General features: G+C 46.1%; 1 protein-coding gene across 5 annotated transcripts in view; it reads left to right on the forward strand.

Annotated features, from left to right (window-relative positions):
• The window catches only part of LOC146019936 (farnesyl pyrophosphate synthase-like), a 52133-nt gene that overhangs the window by 26331 nt on the left and 383 nt on the right, over positions 1-25419 (forward strand). For 2 of the 5 annotated variants that reach the window (XM_083152610.1, XM_083152607.1), the window contains exons 2-8: positions 16654-16782; positions 21153-21293; positions 21368-21448; positions 21570-21856; positions 24024-24096; positions 24293-24370; positions 24451-24585. In XM_083152610.1, coding sequence (XP_083008736.1) covers positions 16663-16782; positions 21153-21293; positions 21368-21448; positions 21570-21856; positions 24024-24096; positions 24293-24370; positions 24451-24585 — 915 coding nt within the window. In that variant the 5' untranslated portion in view covers positions 16654-16662. Of the gene's footprint in view, positions 1-9344; positions 9447-16653; positions 16783-21152; positions 21294-21367; positions 21449-21569; positions 21857-24023; positions 24097-24292; positions 24371-24450; positions 24586-25419 lie in introns of those variants that run through there. The other 3 variants (XM_083152611.1, XM_083152608.1, XM_083152612.1) reach the window with 3 other exon arrangements.

Consider the following 25419-nt stretch of genomic DNA (forward strand, 5'->3'; position numbering starts at 1 on the left):
GTGATCGCCGCACGCAGGGAGCCGGGCAGGGGAGGCAGTGGTCCGGGCAGTGAACGCAGCGATGGTACCCAGAGACCCTGTAGCGTGGGGAAAGCCGGACAGCAGCAGGCGCACATAGAAATGAATGGACAGTCAGTGATTGGCTGAGAGCTCTCTCAGTCAGAGAGCTCTCAGCCAATCACTGGCTGTCCATTCATTTCTGTGTGTTTTTTTCTATGTGTGCCCACTGCTGCCCGGCTTCCCCTACATTACCCGGCAATCTTGTCCCCTCGCTGCCCAGTGAGTAAACTGCCTCTGCGTCACAAAAACAGATCTGTATAACTTGCCTGAAAGAGCCAGGATGTCAGATAAAGATCTGAGATCCCTCATAATCCAGATTAGGGGTTGAATTAACATTGTTCAGAGAGAGGTCATTGATGTTCTACCTCCTCCAACAGTACAGATCTCTGATCAGACTTTTCATCCTGTCCAGTTGCATTCCAATGTAAGGAGTTTGTACAAGTCACTTAAGAGAAGTTGAATCATCCTATCATGTAGAAGGATCAATTACTAAAGGCCCCCATACATTAGGCCGACTTGTCCTTAAGACAAGTCGGACCCAATTCTCCTGTGAGCCGCCCGGGAGTTCCCCGGGAGCTCCCCGGGAGGCTCACACACAATTTTTATTGGGTGGATGGATAGCGCACTCTGTGGTGGTATGTGGTGGGATCAGTTGGGGAAGAGGGGGGGGGAGATGGAAGGTGGGATGGGGGAATAGGAGGGGGGGAAAAAGGTAGGGGTGTGGGGTGTAGGAGAGGTGCTGGGTGGGTCACTTGAGTTTCTAAATAACAGTCAGGATGGTTAAATGATAATGATAAAATAAAGATTTTTTATTGAATATAACAATCTTTAGTGGGTGCTCCACTGGGGCTGGTGTCGACACAGTCTAATATTGGGTGTCGATGAATGTCGGAGGACACCCTGCTGTCCCTAATAGGAGCCCTTGTGGGGATTGGGATACCAACAGGTTCCCTTATATCATATGTCCTAAAGGGACTTATGTCTCCTATATGGGATACAGTGGGGTGTATAAGTCTCTGTGAGTGGTGATGGTTGACAGCGTGTAATGCTGGTCAGGAGTCCCGTGGGGATCAGGGTACCAACGGGTACCTTTATACCATAAGTCCAGCGGACTTATGTCTCCTGGAGTCTTATGTGAGCTGTTCAACACCGATGTGTAACATGAAAAGTCCTTAATGGGAGAATTGAAAGCAAGTAGCGGCGTCCCGCACCTTGCTTCTTACCCCGTTCGCTGTAGATGTGTTTTCGCCGTCCTGGGCTCTCTTGGAGTCCAGATGGGTCCCGTGGGTGTTTGGACCGGTGTGGCGTCTGGTGCAGCTTCTCCACTCACAGCGTGTGTGCCGAGTCGCCGGTCTGCTGGAAACGGCGTGTCCCGGCGCACCGCTCGTGACCTCAGCGTGTTCTTACTCGCACGGAGGAGACGGAAGAGTGTGGAGTATGTTGGCAAAGCCTTGTGGGTGTTGTAGTTTTCTTGTCCAACGCGTTTTGGCTATGGAAAGCCTTTGTCAAGGATAATGTCTAAAGATATGGATGGGTTTAAATAGGGTGTGGGGTGGGTCTAATCTTTACACTTAGTGGGAGTGTCTCACGTCCTGCGTACGTCTGGCTGTTAGCGGTTGTCATGGTGATTTTATTGCAGGCATGATTGTGGTCAGTAGCAGTTGTGGAATTTTGGGGGTATTAAAGGATTATGATACTATGATGCTATACTATATGGATCATGTGAAAGTCGTTAAGTAGGTTCAATTAAGTCATGATGGGGGGTTGTGTCATTCTACGTAGTCGTGACTAAGGATTTAAGTCCTGTTGGAGTATAGTTGGTGACTGGTTGGTCCTATCGGGGCATGAATACGGGGGGCTGTTGATGGGTGGTTATTGATGCTATTCACTGTATTGGATTCCCTAATGGGAGGGGAGAGGGGGGGGAAAGGGGGAATTGGGTTGTTTGTCTGTGGGGGGGGGGGGGGGGGGGAGTCAGACAACAGGTACCGCCATGGGGACAAGGTTCGCCCCTAGCTATGCCAACCTCTTTATGAGCAATTGGGAGAGAGAGAACATATGGGAGGGGCATGGCTTTGGAGCGAACCTTGTCCTCTGGCGGAGATATATAGACGATATCCTGTTCATATGGGAAGGACCTGAATCAACACTCACACAATTTCTCTAACACATCAACTCCAACAACCGCAATCTCAAATTTACCACAAACTATAGCACAGAAAAAGTAGAATTTTTAGATCTAGAAATCTATATAGAGAATAACCAACTCAACACCCGCACTTTCCACAAACCCGTTGATATAAACAGTTACATCCTATCCACCAGCAGCCACCACCCCAACTGGATTAAGAGTATTCCATTAGGCCAATTCACCAGAATTAGGAGAAATTGCACCACAATAAAAGACTATCAAACACAAGGACCAGACCTCAAACAAAAATTCAAAGAAAAGAACTACAATACAAAAACAGTTGACGATGCATATGACAGAATACAAGAAACTGAGAGGGATACACTACTAACAAACAAGAAAACTAACACCAAAGAAAATAAGGACGGTCCCTATTTTGTCACACAATACAACAACTCAGCCAACCAAATCAAACACATAGTCAAAAAACATTGGCACATCCTTCTAGAAGACGACACATTGATGGACATCTTACCACCACAACCAAAAGTGGTTTACAGAAAAGCACCTGACATAAAAAAACAGCTAGTATGCAACCACATTCCCCCCGCACAGAAAATACAGCGGAAACTAGATGGTAGTACAATCAACCCAGGATTTCACCACTGCGGTACATGCATGGGCTGTAAAATCTCCAATAGGGGGAACAAAACCAAGAAGACCTTCAGCTCACACACTACCGGTCAAACCTACACAATTAAGGAAGAGATTACCTGCCACACTAAGGGGATTATATATTTGATTGCATGCCCTTGTGGCACTCAATATATAGGTAGGACAAATAGACCGCTCAAAAATCGTATTTACGAGCACATACGTAACATCAGAATTGGATACGAACAACATAGTGTGTCACAACACTTCAAAGAAAAACATAACATGAATCCAGCACTCATGACTTACATGGGCATCAAACAAGTGACCCCCAACTGGCGAGGGGGTGACTTCAACAGAAAAATCAATAAGGAAGAAATAAAGTGGATTTACACCTTAAAAACAATGCAACCTAAAGGACACAACATAGATTTCAATATCAGCAGCATTACATAGGCATTTGACACTCGCCCTGCTAACTACCCGAACCTCTTTTACTTTTTCTTTCCGATTCCCCCCCCCCTCCCTCTGACTCTCTCCCCCCCCCCACGGACAAACAACTCAATTCCCCCTTTCCCCCCCCTCTCCCCTCCCATTAGGGAATCCAATACAGTGAATAGCATCAATAACCACCCATCAACAGCCCCCCGTATTCATGCCCTGATAGGACCAACCAGTCACCAACTATACTCCAACAGGACTTAAATCCTTAGTCACGACTACGTAGAATGACACAACCCCCCATCATGACTTAATTGAACCTACTTAACGACTTTCACATGATCCATATAGTATAGCATCATAATATCATAATCCTTTAATACCCCCAAAATTCCACAACTGCTACTGACCACAATCATGCCTGCAATAAAATCACCATGACAACCGCTAACAGCCAGATGTACGCAGGACGTGAGACACTCCCACTAAGTGTAAAGATTAGGCCCACCCCCACACCCTATTTAAACCCATCCACATCTTTAGACATTATCCTTGACAAAGGCTTTCCATAGCCGAAACGCGTTGGACAAGAAAACTACAACACCCACAAGGCTTTGCCAACATACTCCACACTGTTCCGTCTCCTCCGTGCGAGTAAGAACACGCTGACGTCACGAGCGGTGCGCCGGGACATGCCGTGTCCAGCAGACCGGCGACTCGGCACACACGCTGTGAGCGGAGAAGCTGCACCAGACGCCACACCAGTCCAAACACCCACGGGACCCATCTGGACTCCAAGAGAGCCCAGGACGGCGAAAACACATCTACAGCGAACGGGGTAAGAAGCAAGGTGCGGGACGCCGCTACTTGCTTTCAATTCTCCCATTCAGGACTTTTCATGTTACACATTGGTGTTGAACAGCTTACATAAGACTCCAGGAGACTTAAGTCCGCTGGACTTATGGTATAAAGGTACCCGTTGGCACCCTGATCCCCACGGGACTCCTGACCAGCATTACACGCTGTCAACCATCACCACTCACAGAGACTTATACACCCCACTGTATCCCATACAGGAGACATAAGTCCCTTTAGGACATATGGTATAAGGGAACCTGTTGGTATCCCAATCCCCACAAGGGCTCCTATTAGGGACAGCAGGGTGTCCTCCGACATTCGACACCCAATATTAGACTGTGTCGACACCAGCCCCAGTGGAGCACCCACTAAAGATTGTTATATTCAATAAAAATTCTTTATTTTATCATTAAGATATATTATTTAGAAACTCAAGTGACCCACCCAGCACCTCTCCTACTCCCCACACCCCTACCTTATTCCCCCCCTCCTATTCCCCCATCCCACCTTCCATCTCCCCCCCCCCCCTCTTCCCCAACTGATCCCACCACATACCACCACAGAGTGCGCTATCCATCCACCCAATAAAAACTGGTACTTGTTTCCTAGAACGGCCACAACGATTTAGATCGTTGTGGTCGTAAGATAAAAAATCGGATCGATCGCATCGCATGCGATTTGGTCGCATACGATGCGACCGATCCGATCGACCGATTTTTCACCCGATTTTTTTTTTTTTTTCACCAGATTTGTTTAAATTGCCCCCCCAAATGTTAATAAGTGTGCTAGACCCCACGATAGACGTGAACCCGAAGCGTGGCGAGCGCAGCGAGCCCGCGAGGGGCGGCGGTGCGCGTCCTCCGACCTTTTCATTCCCCTACTATCCACTAGGGCGTGGAGTGAGAATATAATAGTGTGGCGAGCGCAGCGAGCCACCGAGCCCGAAGCGTGGCGAGCGCAGCGAGCCCCGCGAGGGGACGCGTCTAACTTCACAGGTATACGCGTCCCCTCGCGGGGCTCGCTGCGCTCGCCACGCTTCGGGCTCGGTGGCTCGCTGCGCTCGCCACACTATTATATTCTCACTCCACGCCCTAGTGGATAGTAGGGGAATGAAAAGGTCGGAGGACGCGCACCGCCGCCCCTCGCGGGCTCGCTGCGCTCGCCACGCTTCGGGTTCACGTCTATCGTGGGGTCATGGCGGGCACATAAAAAATGTGAAATGGGTCATATTGGCCCATTTCACCTTTTTTATCATTTTTCCCTATGTGAGATGGACTTAATCAAGTCCATCTCATCTTGTGCCATTATAATGGCACAAGACCGACCGATTTCAATGTTAAAAGATTTTTTAACATTGAAGTCTATGGAAAAATCGGGTCAATCGGTCGGTCGCATCGCGGCCGATTTTAATTGGTCGCGACCGACCGATTGACCCGATTTCTGTCAATCAAAGTGAAAAAATTGTAAAAAATCGGCCACATCGTGAGGATCGTGTCCCTTAATTAAGAGCCACGATCACTCACGATTGTGGCCGTTCTAGGAAACAAGTACCTAAAAACTATACGTAAAGGGTTCTGGACAAACCTTAGGATAAGCAGCACCACGCACATAGATCAGGTAGAGCGCAATATACCCAATTTTTTTTCACACAATTTGGCACTTGATGAGCCAAATTTGACATGTGATAAATCGCTTGCGATTTATCACATGTCGGGGCGCAGGGGGCGGCGGTGCTCTCATCAGGGGGAGCAGTGGGGCGGGCAGCGGGTCCCTGAGCGCCGGGGAGTGCTGACCTGGCCGGGCGGTGATGTTCATATATATCAGCAGCGCTGCGGGAGTCGGGAGGGGACGTGGTGCCGGGTGCGGCGAGTGCTGCTGGCTGACCTGGCCGGGCATGTGATAACAAATAGCAGCAGCAGGGACGGGAGAGCTCTCAGCCAATCAAAGAACGGCCGGTCATATGACAGGTATTTTAAAAATCGAATAGCCGCCACTGCGCGTCCCGTCCCCGCTGCTGCTATTTGTTATCACATCCCCGGCCAGGTCAGCCAGCAGCACTCGCCGCACCCGGCACCACGTCCCCTCCCGACTCCCGCAGCGCTGCTGATATATATGAACATCACCGCCCGGCCAGGTCAGCACTCCCTGGCGCTCAGGGACCCGCTGCCCGCTCTACTGCTCCCCCGGTGTCTGCATGCATATGCCTGTCAGGTGGGCAGGCATATGCATACAGGGAGGTCGGACGTGATCGTATGTACTGACCGTCCGAACTCCCTGATCCGATTTTGGGACGATTTCATCCGATTTCGGCACTTTGTGCCGATAATCGGGTGAAATCGGCCCAAAATCGCAGGTGTGTGATATCTGATCCGATCCGATGCGCGGTCCCGTGCGCATCGGATCAGATCAGATATCACACACCTGCGATTTTGGGCCGATTTCACCCGATTATCGGCACAAAGTGCCGAAATCAGATGAAATCGTCCCAAAATCGGATAGTGTATGGGGGCCTTTAGGGACATTCATTAGTGTCCAGCATGAAAGTGGTTAAAAACTCTGGAAGGTGGGAGGGATGAGGGAATCTGGAGGTATAGGGGGACATTTACCAAAATGGATTCGTAGAAAAAAGGTGTATTCGTAGGGAGAAATACACCTTTTTTTTACGAATTTGTATTTTCGGGATTTACAATCCCAAAAATACAACAATTCGTAGTCCTAAAGATGGAACATTCGTATTTGTAGTTACAAATACGAATGCCCTACACCATCGATAGGATACGACAGAAATCACCATTCAAAAGAATGGTGGTTTCTGATTTACTAAGCAGCCGTACTGACAATACGGCTGCTTAGTGGTGTGAAACACCCACGCAAATACGACAGGAAAATAGAACACCATTTTCCTGTTCTATTTGCGTTTTAGCCTGCACGGATCAGTCAGATCCGTGCAGGCTACAGAGTAAAAAAATAGAAAAATAAATAAATTTAAAAAAAAACGGCGTGGGGTCCCCCCCACAGCCATAACCAGCACCAGGCTGAAGGAGCCGGGGCCGGTAATTAAAAATCAGGGAACCCGACAAATAGGGGTTCCCCGATTTTTAACAACCAGCCCCAGGCTCCAGGTCCGGGGCTGGTTCCCAAAATACGGGGGACAAAATGAGTAGGGGTCCCCCGTATTTTAAGAACCAGCCCCAGGCACAACCAGCCGGCAGGGTAATGTCACAGCCGGGGGACACTTATAATATAAGGTCCCGCGGCCAAAACATTCTCCCTACCGACCAGTCAGCCTGGCCAGGGGCCCTGGGGGAGTGGGGACCCCCCCAATGAAGGGGTCCCCCCCCTCCAGGACTTACCTGACCAGGCTGAAGCCTGGTGCTGTCCTCGATGCCCCTGGGCGGTGGGCATCGAGCTGATAAATGGTGTAAAAAAAAGATGAACCTATTGTTTTTTACTGTGGCACTACAAGTGCCAGCAAGCCTCCCCAGCAAGCTGGGACTTGGAGAACCACAAGTCCCAGCCTGCTGGGCATTAAAGGGCCCGCTGGCACTTGTAGTTCTACAGTTAAAAAAATAGTGCACAAAACACACTGACACACTTTTAAAATAAAACTTTATTACACACAAAGCCCACACATACTAATACTTACCTATCTTCTTCCCATAGGTCGCCCTGGTCCTGTGTCGGCGTCTTCTGGTCCTGTGTCGTCTTCTTCCTCCATGTCGACCGTCGCTGTCGCCGTCCGGATCCGACGAAATCCATTTGGGAAGCTGTGGAAGGAAACCATACTCACCTGTCCCAGCGCGACGTAGTCCAGGTAAGGGTCTTTGCAAAAAAACAAACCGACACCCCGAAACCAGACCGGACTGACGGAGACGCACGGTGTTTACATCGTGCGGCTCCGCCTCCCGAATGCCGCTATTGGCCGCCTTGCGGCCTAGCGGCCAATCAGGAGCCGCTAGGCCAATAGCGGCATTCGGGAGGCGGAGCCGCACGATGTAAACAAACACACGTGCGTCTCCGTCAGTCCGGTCTGGTTTCGGGGTGTCGGTTTGTTTTTTTGCAAAGACCCTTACCTGGACTACGTCGCGCTGGGACAGGTGAGTATGGTTTCCTTCCACAGCTTCCCAAATGGATTTCGTCGGATCCGGACGGCGACAGCGACGGTCGACATGGAGGAAGAAGACGACACAGGACCAGAAGACGCCGACACAGGACCAGGGCGACCTATGGGAAGAAGATAGGTAAGTATTAGTATGTGTGGGCTTTGTGTGTAATAAAGTTTTATTTTAAAAGTGTGTCAGTGTGTTTTGTGCACTATTTTTTTAACTGTAGAACTACAAGTGCCAGCGGGCCCTTTAATGCCCAGCAGGCTGGGACTTGTGGTTCTCCAAGTCCCAGCTTGCTGGGGAGGCTTGCTGGCACTTGTAGTGCCACAGTAAAAAACAATAGGTTCATCTTTTTTTTACACCATTTATCAGCTCGATGCCCACCGCCCAGGGGCATCGAGGACAGCACCAGGCTTCAGCCTGGTCAGGTAAGTCCTGGAGGGGGGGGACCCCTTCATTGGGGGGGTCCCCACTCCCCCAGGGCCCCTGGCCAGGCTGACTGGTCGGTAGGGAGAATGTTTTGGCCGCGGGACCTTATATTATAAGTGTCCCCCGGCTGTGACATTACCCTGCCGGCTGGTTGTGCCTGGGGCTGGTTCTTAAAATACGGGGGACCCCTACTCATTTTGTCCCCCGTATTTTGGGAACCAGCCCCGGACCTGGAGCCTGGGGCTGGTTATTAAAAATCGGGGAACCCCTATTTGTCGGGTTCCCTGATTTTTAATTACCGGCCCCGGCTCCTTCAGCCTGGTGCTGGTTTCGGCTGTGGGGGGGACCCCACGCCGTTTTTTTTTTTATTTATTTATTTTTTCTATTTTTTTTTACACCTTGCAGCCTGCACGGATCTGACTGATCCGTGCAGACTGCTAGAAATAATTCGTATTAGCGGCCCTATATACGGCCGCTAATACGAATCATTACACCATCGGAGGGTTACAAAGCAGTCGTATATGACTGCTTTGTAACTGATCCTCCGGAACACGACTTTGCATACGACTTAAACAGTCGTATGCAGTCGTAGGGAAAATACCAATACGAAAAACTAGGTTTTTCATATTGGTAAATTTCCCCCATAATTGCACTTCTCTCCCCATAGCCTGTGCACATTTCCTGGGGACTTCAGCTATATGCCAGGAATGACCATACCTCCAACTCTGTGAAGGTCCCTCACAGCAGAACTACCTAAGATTGTTATAGTAAGTGTGTTGTGGGTTTTCTGGATCTTTTCCCTTTTATTTTCATTTGAGATTTTATTATACTGTGTATATCTTTAACCCCTTCCCGACATTTGACGTATATATACGTCATGGCCGGGATGTACTTCCCGACACATGACGTATATATACGTCATGACTTTAAACTGTCAGCAGACATGACAGCAGACATGTCCCTGCATGCCCAGGGGGGGCGGCGATGCCTCCCCCCCGTCGGCGATCGCTGTGATTGGCTGTTCAATGTGAACAGCCAGTCGCAGCGTTTTCCTGTGTTACCGGCGAATCAGACGCTCAGTAACACAGGTGTCAATCACCGTCGGGTGTGAGGTGGCATGAGGGGGTCACCGGTGATGACCACACCTCACCCCATCTCACCCCACCTGCCCCCAAGGCTGTGATTGGTCCGTCGGACCGACAGACCAATCACAGCCAAGGCGCGTCATTTAAACTAACGGTGACTGGTCTGAAATTGCGTGCAGAGCGGTCAACGACCAATCTGTCGTGATATACATACCTGATCCTTGCCTGATACTTACCTGATCACCGCTGGTAGCGTGCTGCCAGCAGCTGGATGCTTCCTGGATCTTGTGACTTCCTGTGTCCTGCTGCTGCAGTGTCATAGAGTCACAGATCGTGAGAGATAGTGACAGATAGTGACAGAGAGTGACAGAGAGTGACAGAGAGTGACAGAGAGTGATAGAGAGTGCTATATTTTGTGTCTGCTGCACCCCTTTTGTGCTGATCAGTATATCTGTGCTGATCAGCAACTTTTTTTTTTTTTTTTTATATATACCTGTCAGTTGCACCAAAGGTTGTGCTGCCTGTGCAACTGACTGCTGATCCCCCTGCTACCCCCCCTTTTGTGCTGATCAGTTTAAATTAATTAACTGATCAGCAACTTTTTGGGGGTCCAGGGTTTTTTTTATATATATATACCCTGTCAGGTTGCACCCACAGTTGTGTGCCTGCTGCCCCTCACTGCATCACTGATCTGCAGTTTTTTTTTTTGTTTTTTTGAGAGTGCAGTGGGGTTTTGTTTTTACACCCACGTTGCTTTTGTGGGTGTCCTGTGGCCGCTGATCAGTGACGTACATCACTGAACAGCATTTTTGGCACAGGGTTGATATCATTTTTTTTTCTGCAGTTTTTTTAAATTGTTTTTTTTTTTTTTGGAGAGTGCTGTGGTTTATTACACCCACGTTGCTTTTGTGGGTGTCCTGTGGCCGCTGATCAGTGACGTACATCACTGAATAGCATTTTTGGCACAGGGTTGATATAATTTTTTTTCTGCAGTTTTTTTAAATTGTTTTTTTTTTTGGAGAGTGCTGTGGTTTATTACACCCACGTTGCTTTTGTGGGTGTCCTGTGGCCGCTGATCAGTGACGTACATCACTGAACAGCATTTTTGGCACAGGGTTGATATAATTTTTTTTCAGCAGTTTTTTTAAATTGTTTTTTTTTTGGAGAGTGCTGTGGTTTATTTTTTTTTTAAATTGTTTTTACACCCACGTTGCTTTTGTGGGTGTCCTGTTGCCTTTGAGTGCTGTTCAGTGACGGACGTTACTGACCAACATCTGTGCTCAATTTTTGGCGCAGGACCTTTTTTTTTTTTTTTTTTTTAACCCCTTCAATTTTTTTTTTTTTATTGTGATCAAATTCCTGTATAAAGTATTTTTTTTTCTGCACTACATACACACTACACACTACATACCCCCCGTGTTGAAATAAAGTTTGTACCCCCCCTACACTATACACGTGTTGAAACATTACACTTACAGAAACACAAAAATAAAAATGGCATCCCAAATGTCATCCCAAATGTCATACCAGTCATCCAGAAGAATGTATTCAGCGGAGGAGGCATATGCCATGCTTGCCTCTGACTCTGACACAGCCAGTGATGCAAGCGGGGAATTTGAAGGATTCGTCTTAAGCTCCTCTTCCTCCTCTAGTGATGAGGGACCCCCTCAAAGACGCCCCCGTAGAGCAGCTGAGACCCCCCCCCAAATGATTGATCCCGTATGGACCCCACCACCAGACAATTTTGAGCCCCAGGTTCCTGAGTTTTTGGCCATCCCAGGAATCCAATTTAATTCAACAGGTCTCAGAGAAATTGACTTTTTCAAATTATTTTTCTCTGATGATTTTATAAATTTAATGGTGGACCAAAGTAATTTATATGCCCAGCAGTTTATTGCTCAAAACCCCACGTCATCATTTGCTAGGTGGACCCCTGTAGATGCAGTAGAGATGATGACGTTTTGGGGTCTGGTGTTACATATGGGCATAGTAAAAAAGCCAGAAATTAGGCAATATTGGAGTACAGATGTTCTGTACAGCACCCCATTTTACCGTATGGCCATGACTCGGACTCGTTTTGAGACAATCCTTAAATTTTTACATTACACCGATAATGCACAGTGCCCACCCAGAGATGATCCCACCTTTGACCGGCTATTCAAAGTCAGGCCGGTCATTGATCATTTCAGTGCCAAATTTGCAGAGTTGTACATCCCTGAAAAATGTATTTGTATCGACGAGTCCCTTATACATTTTAAAGGAAGGGTTCAATTCCGCCAGTACCTTCCCAGTAAGAGGGCAAGGTATGGCATAACAATGTATAAACTGTGTGAAAGCACCTCAGGGTACACCCACAGGTTTAGGGTATATGAAGGGAAGGACTCAAGAATTGAACCGCCAGAATGCCCCCCCTCCCTCGTAGGTGTTAGTGGAAAAATTGTCTGGGATTTAGTGCACCCCTTCCTGGATAAAGGTTATCACCTCTATGTGGATAACTTTTACACTAGCATCCCCCTGTTTAAGGCCCTTGGTTCAAGAGGTACAGCAGCTTGCGGTACTGTGCGCAAGAACCAAAGAGGCCTCCCAAAAACGCACATTGCCCAAGTACTGAGAAGGGGTGAAAGCAGGGCACAATCCACCGAAAATATGTTGTTGGTCAAATATAAGGACAAGAGGGATGTCCTTATACTGACAACAATTCATGGAGACAGTACCACCTCCATCCCTGTACGAGATACCAGTACCCACACCTCAAAACCTAATTGTATCCTAGATTACAATAAGTACATGGGCGGAGTGGATCTTTCAGATCAGGTACTGAAGCCGTACAGTCCCCTGCGGAAAACTAAAATCTGGTACAAGAAGCTGGCCGTGTATATCATCCAGATGGCACTGTATAACGCTTACGTGCTATTCCGTTCTACCAGCCAGAGGGGGACATTTATGCACTTTCAAGAGGAAGTCATAAAGGGCCTAATATTTGGGAACCAGCAGGCAGAGGGCCCCAGTACTTCTAGTACTGGCCCCCGTATTGTACCAGGGCAGCATTTTCCTAACGAAATCCCCTCCACTGCAAGAAAGGGCAGGACACAAAAAAGGTGCAAAGTTTGCTATAAAAAGGGAATAAGAAAGAATACTATTTTTCACTGTGAAACTTGCCCCGACAAACCCGGCCTATGTATAAAGGAGTGTTTTAAAATATACCACACATCTATGGATTATTAGGTTCATCATTTCACCGTGCTTCGGGGGTCTTGCTAATGCCACATAGCACCCACCATTCATTCCACCAGAATCTGAGCTGCAAAATCCAAAAATCACTCCTTCCCTTCTGAGTCCTGCCATGCACCCAACTGGTATTTTTTGGTCACATATGAGGCATTGCCATACTCGGGAGAAATTGGGGCACAGATTTTGGGGTGCTTTGTCTCCTTCATTCCTTGTGAAAATGAAAAATTTTGAGCCAGAACTGCATTTATGTGTAAAAAATTTAATTTTTCATTTGCACAGCCCAGTTGTATCAAAATTGGTGAAACCCCTGGGGGTTTGAAATGTACACTATACCCCTAGATGAATTCCCTGAGGGGTGTAGTTTGCAAAATGGGGTCACTTGTGGGGGGGTTCCACTGTATTGGTGCTTCGGGGGTCTTGCTAATGCGACATAGCACCCACCAACATTCCACCAGAATCTGTGCTGCAAAATCCAAATATCACTCCTTCCCTTCTGAGTCCTGCCATTTTTTGGTCACACATGAGGCATTGTCGTACTCGGGAGAAATTGGGGCACAGATTTTGGGGTGCTTTGTCTCCTTCATTCCTTGTGAAAATGAAAAATTTTGAGCCAGAACTGCATTTTTGTGTAAAAAATGTAATTTTTCATTTGCACAGCCCAGTTGTATCAAAATTGGTGAAACCCCTGGGGGTTTGAAATGTACACTATACCCCTAGATGAATTCCCTGAGGGGTGTAGTTTGCAAAATGGGGTCACTTGTGGGGGGGTTCCACTGTATTGGTGCTTCGGGGGTCTTGCTAATGCGACATAGCACCCACCAACATTCCACCAGAATCTGAGCTGCAAAATCCAAAAATCACTCATTCCCTTCTGAGTCCTGCCATGCACCCAAATGGTATTTTTTGGTCACATGTGAGGCATTGCCGTACTCGGGAGAAATTGGGGCACAGATTTTGGGGTGCTTTGTCTCCTTCATTCCTTGTGAAAATGAAAAATGTGGAGCCAGAACTGCATTTTTGTGTAAAAAAAATAATTTTTCATTTTCACTGCCCAGTTGTACCACAATTGGTGAAACCCCTGGGGGTTTGAAATGTACACTATACCCCTAGATGAATTCCCTGAGGGGTGTAGTTTGCAAAATGGGGTCACTTATGGGGGGGTTCCACTGTATTGGTGCTTCGGGGGTCTTGCTAATGCGACATAGCACCCACCAACATTCCACCAGAATCTGAGCTGCAAAATCCAAAAATCACTCCTTCCCTTCTGAGTCCTGCCATGCACCCAAATGGTATTTTTTGGTCACATGTGAGGCATTGCCGTACTCGGGAGAAATTGGGGCACAGATTTTGGGGTGCTTTGTCTCCTTCATTCCTTGTGAAAATGAAAAATTTTGAGCCAGAACTGCATTTTTGTTTAAAAAATGTAATTTTTCATTTGCACAGCCCAGTTGTATCAAAATTGGTGAAACCCCTGGGGGTTTGAAATGTACACTATACCCCTAGATGAATTCCCTGAGGGGTGTAGTTTGCAAAATGGGGTCACTTGTGGGGGGGTTCCACTGTATTGGTGCTTCGGGGGTCTTGCTAATGCGACATAGCACCCACCAACATTCCACCAGAATCTGAGCTGCAAAATCCAAAAATCACTCCTTCCCTTCTGAGTCCTGCCATGCACCCAAATGGTATTTTTTGGTCACATGTGAGGCATTGCCGTACTCGGGAGAAATTGGGGCACAGATTTTGGGGTGCTTTGTCTCCTTCATTCCTTGTGAAAATGAAAAATTTGGAGCCAGAACTGCATTTTTGTGTAAAAAAATTAATTTTTCATTTTCACTGCCCAGTTGTACCACAATTGGTGAAACCCCTGGGGGTTTGAAATGTACACTATACCCCTAGATAAATTCCCTGAGGGGTGTAGTTTGCAAAATGGGGTCACTTGTGGTGGGGTTCCTAACTTTTAGCATCTTATGGTGCCTAGAAACCTACATGGTGCCTAAAAAATAATCTCATAAAAAGGAGGCTCCAAAATCAAGTAGGTGCTCCTTCTATTATGAAGCCTGTGGTTTGGTCAACGTGCACACTAGGGCCACATATAGGATATTTATGAAAACAAAAGAATTGGGGGAATCAATTTTTAGTCACATTTCTCTAGTAAAATCTACTGTGTTCCTTAGAAAAATGTATTAAAATTGAAAATCTGCAAAAAAAAATGAAATTTTGAAATTTCACCTACACTTTGTTTTAATTCCTGTGAAACACCTAAAGGGTTAACAAACTTCCAAAATGCTGTTTTGAATACTGTGAGGGGTGCAGTTTTTGAAATGGCATCATTTATGGGGGTGTCTCACATACAAGTCCCTCAAAGTCACATCAGAACTGAACTGGTCCCTAAAAAAATCAGTGCTTGAAATTTTCTTGAAAATTTGAGAATTTGCTATTCATATTTTAAGCCTCCTAGTGTCCAAAAAAATTAAAAGGAGGCTGAAATAATGATGGCAACATAAAGTAGACATATGGTCTATGTTAGTTATTAACTATTTTGAGTGGTATGATTATTTGTCTCACAAGCAGAAAATTTAACATTTTGAAAATTGCTAAATTTTCAATTTTTTTACGACATTTTGGTATTTTTCACAAAAAAACACAGACTGTATCGACCCAAATTTACCACTAACTTGAAGTACAATGTCTCACGAGAAAACAATCTCAAAATCACTGGGATAAGTAAAAGCAAAAAAAAGTTATCCCCACTTAAGTGATACATGTCAGATTTGAAAAAAAAGGGCTCTGTCAGGAAGGCAAAAACATGCTGCGTCAGGAAGGGGTTAAATATATATATTTACATAGAAACATAGAATTTGACGGCAGATAAGAACCATTTGGCCCATCTAGTCTGCCCCTTTTTTAATCATCTTTGTAAGCATTTTTGTAATTACAGCTCTGAAGTATTCTTGGAATAAATAATTCATAATTCCAGTGCTGAATCAGTGTTCTTAGGATAAACGCCTAGGGCGGTTTATGCTACAACCTTTTTATCACTGGCGTAACTATAGCACCGCAGCCCCTGCCACCGCGGGGGGGGGGGGGCGCTGTGCATATGGGGGCGCCGGGGGCTGCGGTGCTATAGTTACACCTCCCCCCAATCCCCCGCAGGCTTACCTATTTCGCTGGTCCCGGCGGCTCCGTTCTTCTGCTGAGGACCACCACAAAATGGCCGCCCCCATATAGCACACAGTTCTCTGAAACTGTCTGCTGTATGGGGGTGGCCATTTTGTGGTGGTCCTCAGCAGAAGAACGGAGCCGCGGGGACCAGCGCGAAAGGTAAGGCTGCGGGGGATTGGGGGGGGTTGAATGGGCGGCGGGGGGGGCGCCCCCCTAACGGCTGGGGGGGGCACAAAACGTAGCTACGCCGCTGCTTTTTATATTGTATTGTGTGGTCAGGAGCGAGCAAAGCGTACCTTGCGCAATTTGGAAGCGCTAAACCAGGCTTTTATATAGAGGACCCGTGTGTCCAAAGTGAACCTCCAGTCATGGCTGGTGCTGTTCAGGTTGACGTAACTGGAGGAGCGACCAGTGGGTCCGTGATATCCTTCATCACACTTGTACACTTAATATATATAACTCCCAGTTCACCGATGTCATGTTGCTTTTTCACCAGCCTCGTACAATGGCAGCCTCCAATAATTTCCAGGAGTTTTCCAGCTTCTTTGAGAAGATAGTGCAAGACCTGACAGCAGAGGAACAGAGGCACCCAGAGATTGGGATTGCCATCTCACATTTACGAGAGGTAAGAGATCTGTGAGGCTCTGCTTAGCTATCTTCCACTCCCTTTCTGATACTGTACCAATGTGAGTGTTGGGAATGTTGTTGATATTGCAGATTTTTATAGGCACACACCAGCGGATGACTCACCCTATGAACAGCTCAGTTACTTCACCGGTGGTGTTGGTTTATGTAGAAATAGCAAGAACTACCGTACTCACTGTTACATGTACACTGGTAATGTAAATGAGCTGAGCAGAGTCGGGTTTCATACAACTCTCCAGTTGTTGAGTGTGATAGTGTTGCAGGAATGCTAGGACAAAATGTATCACCAGCAAATCTAACATGCACTAAGGACAGCCCACTGAGTAACGCTCGGCGGGGCTGCCCCCTGCAATCCCTCCCAATTAGAGGCACGGGTGATGTATGACTAGCCTCCTAGGCATACTTTGCCCGTTAACCGCACCGGCTGCTTCACCTGCCCAGGGTTAGCATTGTCCTATCTCCACTGTAGGGACAATGCTAGCCCTGCTGCTGGCTCCAGGCTGCGCCGAGATCTCGCGCATGAGCAATGAACCGGCCGGGCAGGCAGAGACAGCGCATCAGTGTGCAGTGATGCGCTGTCTCCAGGTGGTGGAGACGAAAACATTAATTTGTTGAAACGTTGCTGTATTGCTTCTCACTAAAGATTTGGATTATATTTAAGCTGGAGTGCTGCTTTTTTCTTGCTTGTTGTATACCGCTGCTGCGGATTGCGGGCACCTGCTGAAGAAACAGTTTAGAGTGTGGCTGTGCTGAACCATCTTGTGGACTATATATATATATGGAGAGTGTTGAGTCCCTGTATTTGTATTTATTAGAGCATGTGGTCACAGGCCACTTCACCCCAACCTGGGAATGGCGAGTGCTGCTTGCACCCCATTCGCAGGGATGGCGAGTGATGTGGTACTCTGTATGTGTATATATATATATATATATATATATATATATATATATATATATATATATATATATATATATATATATCGAGAACAGACTCCTGTTTCGCGCCACAGAATTAACAGTTACTATGTGGAGGCTGCCTAACTTACAAGATCCCCTGTTGGATGGGGGATAGAGGAAGTATGGAGTACAGTCGTAAGATGGCGCCCCTTGTGTTGATCTTTGTTATTAGACCAACAAAGCCTTATGATAATTTCTTAAAGCATATAAAATAACGTCCATAAGTTTTCAAATATTTATTAAAAAGTCTCTTGTTCCACACAATGGTAGCAGTAAATTAACTAATAAATCTATCAAACCCATAATAATTAAACTTTTTAGTGGGGTGATTTAAATTTTGGTGAATAAACCTATAATTCTACATACTATTAAAAATTAATCCTTAATTACGTGTCTTTACAACACTGTATATTAATTTGGGTCTTATAGTGTATGATATCTTACTAAGTTGGAAAATAGGTTTAATCATCCATTATTTATATAGATATCTGATAGGTTTGTTGCACAAAGGAATGTCCTAATTTGCCGTAATTTGTGAAAACCTTCATTAATAACTTCCAAATTATTATTATTTTTTTTTTAATTTATTTTTTTATATGCAATCTGCTGTAGAAATGGATATGTAAACCAATGTGTATTTCTGCTGTTTCGCCTCTGTTCACCTGCTCTCACCTCCACTTCCGGATATTTCGTTCTTCCTCTCTACACATTAATGTAATAAGAGGATTGAGCCAAGTCAACAATTGTATTAGCATGTCGAAATGAAGTCCATCCTGATTTTTTTTTTGTATTAAAATGTTCAATTTGTTTGAAAAGTATTTTTAATATATGTTTTTATGTGTTGTTAATTCATAGCAAAACCCTTGATGAAGTCCCACGAGGGGACGAAACGCGTTGGGTGTTCACATTTGCTATTTTAAAGTACCTGAAACCAACAAAGTACATATTGTTATATTCTGGAACAACTGCTACCATTGTGTGGAACAAGAGACTTTTTAATAAATATTTGAAAATGTATGGACTTTATTTTATATGCTTTAAGAAATTATCATAAGGCTATGTTGGTCTAATAACAAAGATCAACACAAGGGGCGCCATCTTACGACTGTACTCCATATATATATATATATATATATATATATATATATATATATATATATATATATATATATATATATACAGTTCTGGGGGGGGCGGCACTCCAAGCACCAATCCAGATGTCCAACAAAGGGTAAAGAAAGCGGTGCCCTTCCAACGGCAGCGCTGGGCTGTCAATATGCAGTGGGGGTGAATCAGCGGCACTCGCACAAATAAATCAGACCACACCAAGTGGATAACCCAACGTTTCGAGGCACGGCGGCCTCTTTATCAAGGTGCAAAAACGTGAACAACACTTCAAACAGTGAACAATTACTTAAATACCTGCACAGATCCTTGTCGGGACTCGCGGCACGGTCCGGCGCCTCCGGCGGCCACTGATGACGTCACCCGAGTTCCGTCCCGGCCGGGAGCCCGAGAGGAATATCCCCACATCTACAAGAAAACATCAAAATAGTTGTGTTACATTGATATGTGTTATCGAATTATAAAATTATCGCAATTATTGTGTTAACATATTAAAACGATCTGTAACAAAAAGTGACAGTTTGCTGTGCAATATCCAGCAGTCCGCTCCAATATGGCGGCTGTTTTAAAGTGACAGTGCATTCATATTAAGTGCAATCGTGCATACAGAGAAACACATATAATAAACATACAACATACATACTATTACTCAAAAAATGTTAAAAACGTATTACAAGGCTGAAAACCAATTTATGTGAGATGCCTCACAAAAACCAATTTATGTGAGATGCCTCACAAATACCTCTACTTAGGACTACATCTGTGGGATACTCTAAGACTGGAGATTCCACCTTTTTTGTCACTTAACTATCCTGGGCACTTATCATGTAAAAATTATGTTTAGAAACAACGGTAATCATGATATTGCTACATGGAGAATGGGTGACGGGCTGCTATGCATCCGTCTGCTAACCTGAAAATTATAAAAAATTATAAAAAATGTGATAGACCTGCATGTTCGTTTAGGCCTCTGGGAGCCAGAGTGTCCAAACGAAAGATCCATCGGCTCTCCATCTGGAGTAACCGAAGGGATCTGTCACCCCCTCTGGAAAGTGGGGGGACATGGTCTATTATACGGTATCTGACGGATGTTATACTATGTCTGGCCTCTGCAAAATGTCTGGCAACTGGTTGGTCACTGTGACCCGAATTGATGGCTAACTTGATGGCTGATCGATGACCAGCTGCCCTCTCTTTAAAGGTCCGATCGGTCTTCCCCACGTAGTGGAGACCACAGGGACAGCTGATCAAATAAACCACGAACTCGGTAGAACAACCTACTCTATGCTTGATTTTAAATTTTTTGCCAGAGTAGGGATGGTAAAATATGTTAACACAATAATTGCGATAATTTTATAATTCGATAACACATATCAATGTAACACAACTATTTTGATGTTTTCTTGTAGATGTGGGGATATTCCTCTCGGGCTCCCGGCCGGGACGGAACTCGGGTGACGTCATCAGTGGCCGCCGGAGGCGCCGGACCGTGCCGCGAGTCCCGACAAGGATCTGTGCAGGTATTTAAGTAATTGTTCACTGTTTGAAGTGTTGTTCACGTTTTTGCACCTTGATAAAGAGGCCGCCGTGCCTCGAAACGTTGGGTTATCCACTTGGTGTGGTCTGATTTATTTGTGCGAGTGCCGCCGATTCACCCCCACTATATATATATATATATATATATATACATATATATATATATATATATATATATATATATATATATATATATATATATATATATATATATATATATATATATATATACAGTGGTCGAAGTGGAAATTTTGAAGTGGGGGATGGAAATTTTGAAGTGGGGGTATGGAAAAGTAAAGAGTGAATATAGTGCGCACCTTCGGACACCCCCCTGTCCATCAACGTCCCCTGCCAGACTGCCCCGTTGTACAGGGGTATTACAAAAGCACAATATGCGCTACTGAGTGATCAGAGAGCATCCTGAGGGGGAAAAAAAGTTTTTTTTTTATCTTCAGATTAAAGTGGCGGTATGGCATACCCCCGTATACCGCCCCACTTCGACCACTGTATATATATATATATATATATATATATATTTATATATATATATATATATATATATATATATATATATATATATATATATATATATATATATGAAATTACCTCCAGGCGAAAGCACATCCTCAGTAGAGGTCTCAGTGGCCATCTTGGGATAGGGTATGAAACCTCCCTGGAGAATAGGAGTCTGTGCAATGGTGCTTCCTCATTCAACAAGGTTGTGCTTCACAGGTCCTGGAGTACAATGCACCTGGAGGAAAGTACAATCGGGGTATGACTGTATTGGCCTCCATCCGAGAGCTATTGCCACTGGACCTGCAGGATGAAGAAACCATAGAGAGGGCCCTGGTGGTGGGCTGGTGTACAGAGCTGGTGAGGACCCAGATTGTATCTGTGATATATGACTGTCTATATCACATCATATAACTGGTTCCTTCCTCCCCTAGCTTATGGCCTTCTTCCTGGTGTATGATGACATTATGGATAAGTCCGAGACCCGCCGTGGGAAGCCTTGCTGGTACAAGAAGGTAACATTGCATCAACCTGGAGCAGGGCAGCTGTGATCTGGGATCACTGGGTGGTATGGGGTAGAGCACAGGTTAGACCTGGTTGTTGCAGGTGCTGAGAGACAGCTTTCCCTGAACACAGGAGGGAATCGGCCTTCACGCTGTCAATGACTCGTTCCTGCTTGAATCATGTGTGTTTCGGCTCCTGAGGAAGCACTGCCGTGGACAGCCCTATTACCTAAACCTGATGGAGCTATTCCTGGAGGTAAGAACTGTACCGGTAATCTGTATATCCAGATACACAGTGTTATTCCTTATTTCCAGTTCCACTGTATTACAGGCCTCCTACCAAACTGAGCTGGGACAGACACTAGATCTAATCACCGCTCAGCCAGGGAAGCTGGATCTAGCCTGGTACACAGAGACCAGGTGAGTTATCTGCATCTCAGACACTAGATCTAATCACAGCTCAGCCCAGAATGTTGGTTCTAGCCAGGTACGCAGAGACCAGGTGAGTTTTCTGCATCTCAGACACTAGATCTAATCACCACTCAGCCCGGAATGTTGGATATAGCCTGGTACAGAGAGACCAGGTGAGTTATCTGCATCTCAGACACTAGATCTACTCACGGCTCAGCCTGCAATGTTGGTTCTAGCCAGGTACGCAGAGACCAGGTGAGTTATCTGCATCTCAGACACTAGGGGCCTTATTTTGGTTCATTCTTTCTGACAAAATCCTTTTTAGATGGGCAAAACCATGTGCACTGCAGGTGGGGCAGGTGTTACTTGTGCAGAGAGAATTAGATTTGGGTGGGGTTTTACTTCAAAGTGAGATTTATATTGCAGTGTAAAAATAAAGCAGTCAGTATTTTCCCTGCACAGAAACAAAAATTACTTACCCAAATCTAATTCTCTCTGCACATGTTACATCTGCCCCCTGCAGTGCACATGGTTTTGTCCATCTAAGAAGGATTTTGTCAGAAAGAATGAACCAAAATAAGGCCCTAGATCTAATCACCACTCAGCCCGGAATTTTGGATATAGCCTGGTACAGAGAGACCAGGTGAGTTATCTGCATTTCAGACAATAGATCTAATCACCGCTCAGCCCGGAATGTTGGATCTAGCCAGGTAGCAGAGACCAGGTGAGTTATCTGCATTTCAGACAATAGATCTAATCACCGCTCAGCCCGGAATGTTGAATCTAGCCAGGTAGCAGAGACCAGGTGAGTTATCTGCATTTCAGACAATAGATCTAATCACCGCTCAGCCCGGAATGTTGGATCTAGCCAGGTACACAGAGACCAGGTGAGTTATCTGCATCTCAGACACTAGATATAATCATCACTCATCCTAGAATGTTGGATATAGCCTGGTACAGAGAGACCAGATGAGTTATCTGCATCTCAGACACTAGATCTAATCACCACTCAGCCCGGAATGTTGGATCTAGCCAGGTACACAGAGACCAGGTGAGTTATCTGCATCTCAGACACTAGATCTAATCATCACTCATCCTGGAATGTTGGATATAGCCTGGTACAGAGAGACCAGGTGACTTATCTGCATCTAGGATACTAGATCTAATCACCGCTCAGCCCGGAATGTTGGATCTAGCCAGGTACGCAGAGACCAGGTGAGTTATCTGCATCTCAGACACTAGATCTAATCACCACTCAGCCTAGAATGTTGGATATAGCCTGGTACACAGAGACCAGGTGAGTTATCTGCATCTCAGACACTAGATCTACTCACCGCTCAGCCCGGAATGTTGGTTCTAGCCAGGTAGGCAGAGACCAGGTGAGTTATCTGCATCTCAGACACTAGATCTAATCACCACTCAGCCCGGAATGTTGGATCTAGCCTGGTACACAGAGACCAGGTGAGTTATCCGCATCTCAGACACTAGATCTAATCACCACTCAGCCCGGAATGTTGGATCTAGCCAGGTACACAGAGACCAGGTGAGTTATCTGCATCTCAGACACTAGATCTAATCACCACTCAGCCCGGAATGTTGGATCTAGCCAGGTACACAGAGACCAGGTGAGTTATCTGCATCTCAGACACTAGATCTACTCACCGCTCAGCCCGGAATGTTGGATCTAGCCTGGTACACAGAGACCAGGTGAGTTATCTGCATCTCAGACACTAGATCTAAATCACCGCTCAGCCCGGAATGTTGGATCTAGCCAGGTAGCAGAGACCAGGTGAGTTATCTGCATCTCAGACACTAGATCTAATCACCACTCAGCCCAGAATGTTGTCTATAGCCTGGTACACAGAGACCAGGTGAGTTATCTGCATCTCAGACACTAGATCTAATCACCGCTCAGCCTGGAATGTTGGATATAGCCTGGTACAGAGAGACCAGATGAGTTATCTGCATCTCAGACACTAGATCTAATCACCACTCAGCCCGGAATGTTGGATATAGCCTGGTACAGAGAGACCAGGTGAGTTATCTGCATTTCAGACACTAGATCTAATCACTGCTCAGTCTAGAATGTTGGATATAGCCTGGTATAGAGAGACCAGGTGAGTTTCCTGCTAATATAACCCAATGCCTGTCCTAATGCTTGGCCCTCTGTCTGCAGGTATAAATCCATTGCTAAATATAAGACGGCTTTCCTGTGCTCATACCTGCCCATCGCTGCTGCCATGTTTATGGTGAGTTCTGTGCAGCAGAGCTGACAATCTAATTATCTTCTTTATTACCTTGTAAAAGACTGAAGCTCCAGCAACTGCGTATAACCCATCATATATTAATCCCAGAGCTAGTAATTGCTTGTCACCCACAATGAATAAGCCCCTCTCACATCACATCACATCCCCTATAGAACCAGTCCATGTTCTCACTTTCTAGGCTGGAATAGACCAGGAGGAAAAGCACATAAATGCCAAAACAATCCTGCTGTCAATAGGGGAGTTGTACCAAATACAGGTGAGAAACGGGATAATGGCAGAGTCAGAGGATATCAAACAGTGTAACTTCTTTGCCCCCATCTCCTAATTTACTGTTAGAATGACTACCATGACTGTTATGGAGACCCCAATATCACAGGGAAGATAGGAACTGACATCCAGGAAAGGAAGTGTACGTGGCTGGTGGTGGAGGCACTAAAGAGGGTGAATCCGGAGCAGAGGAAAATCCTGGAGGTAAGTGTGATAGTAGGACAGATTCCCCTCCACTTACACCTTCCCAGAGAGCTCCGCCTCCTGCTTTTTCACCTTCCCAGAGAGCTCCACCTCCTGAGTTTACACCTTCACAGAGAGCTCCGCCTCCTGCTCTTTCACCTTCCCAGAGAGCTCCACCTCCTGAGTTTACACCTTCACAGAGAGCTCTGCCTCTTGCACTTACACCTTCCCAGAGAGCTCTATCTCCTGAGCTTACACCTTCCCAGAGAGCTTCACCTCCTGAGATTACACCTTTCCAGAGAGCTCCACCTCCTGAGTTTACACCTTCCCAGAGAGCTCTGCCTCTTGCACTTACACCTTCCCAGAGAGCTCCATCTCCTGAGCTTACTCCTTCCCAGAGAGCTCCACCTCCTGAGATTACACCTTCCCAGAGAGCTCCACCTCCTGAGTTTACACCTTCCCAGAGAGCTCTGCCTCTTGCACTTACACCTTCCCAGAGAGCCCCACCTCCTGAGCTTACACCTTCCCAGAGAGCTCCACCTCCTGAGCTTACATCTTCCCAGAGAACTCTTCCTCCTGCTCTTACACCTTCCCAGAGAGCTCTGCCTCTTGCACTTACACCTTCCCAGAGAAATCCACCTCCTTCACTTAAACGTTCCCCAAAACTCCTCCTCCCATGCTTGCACCTTCCCCAACAGCTACTCCTCCTGCACTTACACCTTCTCCCAAAACTCCTCATCCTGCTCTTACACCTTCCACAACAGCTCCGCCTCCTGTGCTTACTCATTCCCTCAAAGCTCCTCCTCTTCCTCCTTTGGTTACATATCTTAGAGGTGCATGTTCCTCCTGCACCAT

This window comes from Crinia signifera, chromosome 7 (assembly GCF_055691185.1).
Source record: "Crinia signifera chromosome 7, ASM5569118v1, whole genome shotgun sequence".
NCBI classification, from domain to species: Eukaryota; Metazoa; Chordata; class Amphibia; order Anura; family Myobatrachidae; genus Crinia; species Crinia signifera.